This window comes from Carassius carassius, chromosome 37, assembly GCF_963082965.1.
Source record: "Carassius carassius chromosome 37, fCarCar2.1, whole genome shotgun sequence".
In the NCBI taxonomy this organism is placed as follows: Eukaryota; Metazoa; Chordata; class Actinopteri; order Cypriniformes; family Cyprinidae; genus Carassius; species Carassius carassius.
The window spans coordinates 16798661-16808268 of NC_081791.1; the positions used below are offsets into that span (position 1 = coordinate 16798661).

Genomic DNA, 9608 nt, shown 5'->3' on the forward strand with positions numbered 1-9608 from the left:
TTGAACTTCCTCATGCGGTTCACAGCAACAAAGATTTATTTTTTTGTAAACAGGATACTCTTCATGAAATGTAATACAATCAGATAAAATATATACATAAATGTACAAGTAAATTGGATTGAGTTGCGGAAACATTTACTGTTTCTCATGGGCAAAGTCCAGTCATTTCAATAGGACAATTTACAAGTTACTTTCAATTACATCATTACACTACAGACTGCAAATCTGCACCAGAACTTCCCTAATGTGACTGCACTTTGTATCGGTTTTGCTTTTGTTTTGTAAAGATTTGTTAAATCAATTTTGATCATCGATCAGTTTTGTCACGCTCCTTCACATGATCCCAATAACAGTTCTTCAGTCTTTACCACAGTCCAGCTGCATGCTTGCCTTTAGTCCTTTAGCACCCAGCAGACTTTGCACAAAGGTATGGATGTAAACTGACACCAGTCATCTTGATTTAGCAAGTCCAATATCCATCTAGACGTGTCTGTCTGACCTATACATTGACTGTAGTAGAAGAAGGTGTGGTAGTAGATATCTGGAAGTTCTGGGGTGCACAACGCATGGAGCCCGTCGTGACGATGCACTGCAGGGGCCACAGAACGATCCCCAGCAGCAGCATCATGAGGAATATAAAGAGAAGCAAACGCTTCCAATCCATCAGCCGTTCCAGAAGCCCAAGTCGCGGTCGAGTTTGGGAAGAAGATATGGCGCTTTGTCCACTGGCCCCAATATCGACACAGATGCAGAATGCTGGCACGCCTGGAACATCTATTGGCTGTTGGTAGCACAGTCTCTCCCCATCCAGCCACACAGGCTCTTCTTGCTGCTGGTGGACGGGCAGGCGACACAGCACCTCCTGGCTGGTGGTCAAAGCCGGAGGCCCCCTTTTTGGGATGGTAGTGGGCTGGCGACAGAAGGGGCAGGAGATTTTAGAGTGTTGGGGGTCCATGGAGGTGGTCATAATGCGGGAGAGGCACTCGAGGCAGAAGGTGTGAGTGCAGTCCAACTGTTTTGGCGTTTTGAAGACGTTGTCGTAGGTGTTGAAGCAGATGGAGCACTCGGGATGAGAGCTCACCCTATCCAGGTCTGTTTCTAGCGGGACCACCTGGGTGTGCCACAACACATGGCTCGGCTCCATTTCCCAGGAATATGGTCTTCCACTTTCTTCCTCTTGTGGATTCACTGGAACAAGCAAGACAAACATCTCAAAATTACTTCTAGATTAATTCCATAGGCTCTAATGCAAAACTAGGGCACAGCTTATGAAGCACACATTTACTGCCAGGGGATTTATGATTGTTTGCATGCGGACAGCATTGAGAATACACATTTGTATGGACATTACAGTGCAAACAGAAATGGGCCACAGAACAAGTCCAAGCAAGAAAGATGGATTATTCGTCATTCCTTTGTATGATGCCCTTTAAAAAAAAACTAACTGGTACTTTGAGTTGGTCATCGGTTCGACACAGAAACTTGTTACTGTGTATTCACTGTTACAAATTGTATTGCGTTGTTTTGTTTCACACCATTTGCCCTGCTGCATTTCCTTGCTTTAGACCATACCCTCTTAAATATAAAGGTTCGTAAATGGTTTTTGTAACCTTTTAATCCGTTTTATTATCATTATTATTATTATTATTATTGTGGCTATTCTATTCTTTGGATTTTAGTTTCTAATAGCTTTTCAGACCAATATACTGGTTTCTAAATATACTGGTGTTTTCTAAAGATGCAAAAAGACTTTAGAGTTCAGCAAAGAACCATTTTCACTGTATACACACTGGTGTTTTTTATGTCATTAAAATGTTCTTCACACAAGAAAAAAAGGTTCATTTAAGAACTGGAAGGTCTTTCTGTGGCATCACTGAAACCTTGGAACCTTTTTTTTCAAGAGTGTATAGGGTTCTTGATTTGATATGTGGTTCTTTAGAGATCAAGAGTGTTTTTTAATTTTGCATTATTGGTTCCTCAGATTTTTTTTTTAGCTTTTTAAAACAGCAGTACATAGATATTTTTCTGAAGAACTAAATAATAAAAAAGTTCTTAAAATGGTTTAGTAAATAAGTGTCTTATCAACAACCATTTTCTTTTTTTTCTTTTTTTTTTTTTGCTAGAGAATAAATGTTTGTAAGGCTCTGTGGCTTTAAGCTGTAAAAACTTTTTGGTTCTTATTATAATCTACTTTAGGGATGTACAGAAGTTTAGTAAAGGTCAAACACCCGTGCTTACAATGTTAGTAAGACACAGACTGCTTTGTTGTCCTTATTCTGCCAATGTCAGCACAACTGTCCTTCACAAACCCTTTCAGCACACTAAGGCTCTCTAAAAGTCATCGCTCCACTAGTCTTGGCATTTGGAGCCAAGAAGAATTTTATCAACAAGGTGACTCTACATTGTATAATACAGTGAAGTATTTCACACAGCCCATCCTGAGCTAAATAATATGTGCTTCCAATCCAGCCTCTCTTTTAAGTGGTTTTGTGCCTGCACAGGTTCAGGTGGGGGTTTGGTTGAGAGCAGATGGCCTGTTCACAAGCCCTGCAGGGCAGACCTATTTGTATGTGTGTGCGTGTGTGTGTTTCTTTCTGCATCCCTGCACTGCACAATGCTCCTGTTTGTTCTCCATTATATTGGTCTGGCTTTGGCATTCCTGGACAACAGGTCGGTGCCCAGGCAGCCAGTCTCTCAGCACTGTGTGAAACCCCCCAGACTCCGAGCCATGGCCTCAAGAACACCTGCGGCCCTAGTCCTTTCTGTCTATCTCTTTTCATGATCTCCACTTCAACGCAAAACTGTTTGACCACCATTAGTGCACGAGTTAATGGTTATTCATTAACTCAACCGCCTCCGTTGATCCCCAGGCAAAACAAACTAAGGGCTGACAATGTTCTTGACCTGATTCTCCTTCCCTTTGCGCAGCAGGCCCTGATGCTTGAACTTTCACATGGCACTCTTAAATCTACAGACCCTCTGTTTGATAACAAGAGCCATTAGGGAAGATAGGGAGGGGTTTGAAAGTAGCTCCACTAATTTGATTTAATGTCTAGGTTGAAGCCCAAGGACAGAACTGCAGTTAGCAAGCTAATGCACAGCCTATGTGCTTTTGTCTGGGAAAGGTCATAAACGGTTTAAGTAAAGCCCTGTTGACCCCTAGGTTTTGGTCTCTCTAATTTCATTTGCATGTCTGTTTTGACATCAATACTGAAAATAACCCTGAGAATTTCACATTTTAAATGCATTTTTAATCTATTGATATATGCATTATACTTTAAACACTTAAACAGGTACAAACCTTTAAGTGTGCACAATATATTGCTACCATACTAGTCATCAGTCAATTTCTTTTAATATATATATATTTATTAGTCTACATTGGATATGCAATTGCTCATGCACTTTAAAAATGCTAATAGTTTAATGCTAGACGTTTAAGAATAACACCTGATGTTTTTCGCAAAAATCTAAATGAATATCCATTTTCTGTAATGTGCATTATAATACTGAGATGCCTAAATTCGCTTGTATTTAAATCAATTAGATTTTTTTAATTGTATTTATTCTTAATTTCAGATCCCTAAGTTTTTTTATTTTAGTCTGGTTTTATAATCACATTTTTTTTATTATATTGTTATGCATTTTATGAATTGTACACTCTACCAGAACTCTGAGAACACTTTGTGTGCTCCACTTTGACTTGCAGTAACTTCACTTCGCTCTCCAATATTGTAAATCTTCCTCTACATCATTCTCCGGTCTTCTCAAACAAGATTAGAATCCCACAAGAGGCAGTTAAAGTTAACATCCCTTTGGGCATTGAGTAACCCATCCAGTTTTTCTTCACTTCAGTTCTATTTCCAAACGGCTGCCCTTCCGTATATCAGCCGAAGAACTGCCACATGTGGCCGACAAGTACTGCACATGTTCTTACCTGTTCTGATAACTTGAGCTCTAGTTTTCTCCCTGTTCCAGTGTTCCCTCTTTTATCTTCTCATCACTTCGCCTCCCTAAGGACACAAATGCATTATCAGTACTGGAGCTGTCAGCAATCCTCTTGATAATGTAGTGTTCTCCTCTCAGGAGTCTGTTAAAAGTGGAGCTGAACGCAGGTGGGCTGCCTGTGCCTGCTGCGCTACTCCTGAGTGTCTCGTGTCCACTCTCACCTGCCTCAATCTATCCACTCTCTTTCAGCACTCACTATGGAAATGACACTGATAGGCAGGAACAATAACACGGCCTTGAGGGAGTGCCAGAGACGGGGGAGGCGGAGGGTTGGGATGAAGGAAAGAATATTCATAGTATAACATTTTCATTCTGTTCATCTGCACATCCTCTTTTTTTCTTTCTCTGTTGTTCAGACTTCCACCGATCATTTCCCAGCATGCTGCATACTTTTATGTAATCTGATTGGTTTGTATCATCATTAGACTTGCAGGAATTTCAGAAATACCAAAACTTCGATACAATTGAGCATTTTACATTTTAATTTATCATTTTATCTTTAGTAAACCCGCATGCCTTCATGTCAATAACTTGGGATGCTCAGTAAAATATATGAAACTAGTTGGTAAGTAGTTTTAAATGTTGGTCTAGTCAGAGAAAGCTAATATAACAGCAAAAGAAAGATTGTAGCCTTAGCGAGGGTTAACACATGAATGGTTATATCCTAACATTGTCTCATTTTTATATGTGGGTTATCGTGATAATTATTATATGAACTCCTCTATAAGATATTGTATTCATGAACTGAGCTAGTGCTTCTTTATTTGAGTCTTTAAAGATTTTTGTTACTGGTTAGCATTAGATAAACAAACAATGCCAACCATAAAATCACAAGGTATCATTTACTTTTACTGTGATTTGCCATTCTAGTTTTGGTTACATTGTTATGAGGAAGAAATGGAGAAATTAATAAAGCATCATTAAACTTGTTATACTTGTTAAACTGGCTTTATGACTTTATGAGATGGGAATATTTAGGAATACTTGCAACCGATGACTCTCTTGTACTGGTTATTGAGCAATACTATGGCAAAAAGAGCTGGTTAAGTTCATGTTTAGTCAGGCATGCCACATGATAAAACATTTAGTTTACACCATACGAAAGCCAGACATCTGTCAATAACAAATCTGAGATGACAATAACAAAAACCAATCGCATAGAGAGCAAAAAACTCTAAAAGAATAATCAATACATGAACTATATATATATAATACTGTTCATACTATCATGTGAGTCGACCCGTAGGAAGTAAACAGACAACGACAACAAAGTACTAAGAATGAGCCAAACTGATGGTAATCTGTTCATCTAATATAACCTAATCCCCAATATATCGAGTCCTCCCCTTTCAGACTCTTGTCATTCCTCTGCACCTCATTCCACAGGAATGTGGAGAATGCATGACCGATACTTCTCTGATGGTCGCATGAGCACACAACAATGCTTGCCCAATTACCTGAGAAACACTGATGGAGCTAAATAAAGGCTCTGTAGCTGACTTCAAATCAGTGGTGAGTAACATCAACGTCCTCTAATGCAAGAAAATCAATTTATTTCTCAGAATTGTTGACAGGAACATCTTGTTGTTTAAATCTTCAGTCACCTGAAACCACCCATCTAAACGTGTTTCGGATTCAATTCTGTGTTGAATTATTACATCTCCTTCAAAAATCATTATGTATTTGCCTCCAAATTTAATTACATGATACAAGTGATGAGATAAGATGCAGTTGCCTGGACTTGAATCTAAAAATAGTCTGAAAATAGCAATCAGCTGCTGTTAACAGTCAGTGCACTTTTATTAATGAAACAAAAAAAAACACTCTCACTCTAATGAGGATAAATGATCCATTCCTTGTAGTCATTCATTTCACAATTTATTACCTAAATTAATTACACTTGTTAAATATTTCCCTTGGGGTCCAAAGTTAAGAGCTCTGTTCTCCAAATGTGTTTCAGTGAGTGAGAGCCAAGGTGCATGTTTGGCATGTCTTGTGATCCACTGATCCACATAATAATATAGTAGGCCAATCTCATAATGGAGAAAATGTTATATGGACCGCATGTGTCAACCACACAAACTCTGCTTTGGACTTGTTGTTCTAACCAATCTAACTAATAACAGCATGTGGATCGACAACTTCAGAGTCGAGGGGGAGTGTGTGTTTGTGTACATTTGCATGATGTTTCTGAAACAGATTCTAGCCTGAGTCTTTACTGGAACAATAAAACTAATGGCTGTCACCCTGCCCCACACTATAACGGAAACTCCACATAATTATGGACGTCATTAAGATTTCCGTTGAGATGCCCTTGAGTTTCTGACAGCAGAGGACAGGTGTAACTGCTTTTATCATCAAGTAAAGATGCCAGTGCCTCACTGGGATATTTACTAGAGATGTGGATTGCACATGAGTTTAAATTGGATATTATTAAAACACTTTCATAAAAAATAGGTCAAGGTCAGGTTTAAAAAAAAAAAAACAATTATAACATGCTAGCTAGAAATCATTATGTTTTGTCATATGCACTCTCCATATCCACATGTGCGCCTGGAGCACTGTCAGCATTAACCAGCCTTACACCCAAAGCTCACTAACATAAATAAAACCATACTGGTCTGAGGTAAAAGGCCAAATTCAAGCAACACCTCTCTGCCATGATGTTGCCTTCAACAGAAGGACCTCCAGATGGTAACCCTTTCTGGCACAGATCTAAAACAACAAAGAAAGTTTTTATTATTGATAAATATTAAAACCTAGAAAAAATATTTATTGATTATAATATTAACTGTTACAATCTTTTTACCTTTTTTTATTTGGTGAACTAATATTTGACCTCATTTAGTTTTTTTAACAAAGACTGCACAGTTACAATTACAGTTTTTATACTAGATAAACAATCACAACAAACAAACAAAAATGGTCATGTATGCAGTTCCGGTTCACTGTTGCCATGACTCATGATGTTCAAAACTGTAGCAGACTTGAAATGGTTAAGTATGTGTGAAATCTTTATTTTATTTTTTGCAAATTCAGTTGCACTTGAGTTCCAGCATTACCACATACAAGTACAGTTTTGTCAGTTTTTGGAAAATTCCCCCCAAACTGGTCTAGTAGCTAGACCTGCACAGGGACAGACACCACAAACACAGGTATGGCCTGTAAAGGGGTGGCATAACCTGAATATCTGGACTAGTAACCAAACGGTTGTGGATTTTAAACCCTCTGATGGATGCCTTATTATCTGTTGTATTACAATTACTCTATGTTCCTGGGAAAAACTTTGATGAGTGGCCCTTTAAGAAGTGGACACAAGTAGAATTAGACAGAATTAATTTGTTTATGAAGGCAGAATTGGTACCCTTGACATGGATTTTCAATGCAAACCGGTTCAATAAAGGTTTTACTATCCCCAAAATGTACCATAAACAAGAACACACACACACACATATATATACTATATATATAAATCGAGCAATCATCGGAATGGTTTAGGGGTGAGCTGGACCGCAGACAAAAGGCAAAAGGGCCAACAAGTGCTAAGCATCTCTCGGGGAACTCCTTCAAGACTGTTGGAAGACCATTTCAGGTGACTACCTCTTGAAGCTCATCAAGAGAATGCCAAGAGTGTGCAAAGCAGTAATCAAAGCAAAAGGTGGCTACTTTGAGGAACCTAGAATATGACATATTTTCAGTTGTTTCACACTTTTTTGTTATGTATACAATTCCATATATAATTCCACATGTGTTAATTCATAGTTTTGATGCCTTCAGTGTGAATCTACAATTTTCATACTCATGAAAATAAAGAAAACTCTTTGAATGAGAAGGTGTGTCCAAACTTTTGGTCTGTACTTGTATATATCTTGTATATATATATACAACTCTCTGTATACAGTCAACCTTTACAGTACATTTTAGTTTTTTTCTTTCAGTTTTGCAGTTGCACATACAGTATGTGGGGCATTTACAGAGTGTCACTTTTTGTGTAAATATTGCTCGTAACACTGGTTCATTTATAACCCTTAGTCAGAAATCACTTTGCATAAAATATTCTTAAGTAATAATGGAGACCTTGTGTGTGAGCTGTGCACATCTTTCACAAGCTTTAATGTATGTTAAAATGTATAGATTCACCTCTCTTGCAGCTGAGCAGTGCTGACAATCCAGCATACATTTACAAAAGTCTGGCTAACATCATAAATGCAATGTTCAACCAGAGTGTTCAGAGAACATTCAAAAGCAGCATTTCCATTATGTTTGATTATGAAATGATGCAATAGAACATTCCCTTTATGCCTTCAAACACATTAAAAACTGGGTGTTTTGAACTTTCAGTGCACATTCAGAAATAACGTTTTCAAAACCTACTGGGAATGTTAGTGAATCATTCTTAGAATATGTTTGTTGTTTTTTTGTTTTTGTTTTTTTGTTCGTTGCTCTCTCTAAGAAACATTTAGGCCTAGTGGAGTGAAAATGCTTGTGTCTGCTGTTATGTGAGGATTATGGACTGCTTTTGGTTCTGTACTGTAGGATAAGATTTAGGAAAACTACTTGAGACCAATGAGTGACTGTACCTGGATCAAATCAGTTTGGCTCAAAATGCTTCATAACTCATCATGGAAATATCTATCGTTTGAGCAGTGGATTTATCAACATTACACAGGCCTAAAAGGTTTTTTGTTGTTGTTGTTGTTTTCATGTTCAGTTTTCACAAGATCTCTCACTGCCTGGTGCTACATTCAAGCCAGGCTCATGAAAACAAGATGAACCGGTTTGAGTGCAGGTGTCGTTCCGTAATCTCTGAAAAGAGCAATCCAGGGCTCTGGGAATTAGTTTAGCGTCACTATCATGCATTAACCTGCCATGTAAATATTTTATATTTAATCAAATTATTACGTGGCAAGAGTCCAACAATGTAAAGGATAAACAAACAGTACAAAAATTCATAATCGTCCACAAGTCATCATAGCAACCTCACCTGAGAGCACTAACAGAGCGCCCTCTGTCGGTGATGGAGCATTGATGCAGTCAAGGACTAATACTACTGTGCCATTTAAACGTATTCATAACTTTGATTTGACTATAGCAGTCGGGTTATTGTAATAAAGTAATCTACTGGAAACTAATAATTTTTCAAATATTTGAATTTTCTAATATTTCTGTAATCACAAAGGCAATGAGAATGTGCTAAACACACATTCTCAAACAGAAGTAGCCTACAGTAGGTTTTAGGTAACCATAGCAACAGAAGGTTCCCGTGCGCTTTTCAGTGATCAGTTTAGAATAGGACATCGACAAAACATAAGTTACATTGTCATTTAAACTTGACCTGTTATATATATATAATTTGTAGCATTTCAACTGCAGCAAAGACTATTAAAAACACTGTCCCACTTTTAAATGATATGTGCTTTATGTATTAACATTTTGGAAAGTTGGAGCCTCATAAAAAATCAAATCCTGGGAGTAAGGATTTGTGCTTCTTTAGTGTATCTTATGTGTGTTCACACTCTCTTTTTTATTTTTATTTTTTTTACAAAGTCAAAGAAATAGCTTATACAGTTATGCATTTCAACATATCAATTATTTATTTA

At 37.7% G+C, this 9608-nt stretch overlaps 1 protein-coding gene across 1 annotated transcript; it reads right to left on the reverse strand.

The window, feature by feature from the left end:
• On the reverse strand, positions 1 to 4181 carry LOC132118181 (RING finger protein 223-like). The gene is made up of 2 exons (XM_059527834.1): positions 3938 to 4181; positions 1 to 1188 (listed from the first exon to the last, which is right to left on the reverse strand). Exon 2 carries the CDS (start codon positions 1142 to 1144, stop codon positions 500 to 502), a length of 645 nt encoding a protein of 214 aa, XP_059383817.1. The 5' UTR covers positions 1145 to 1188; positions 3938 to 4181; the 3' UTR covers positions 1 to 499.
• Between the last annotated feature and the right edge of the window lie 5427 nt (positions 4182 to 9608).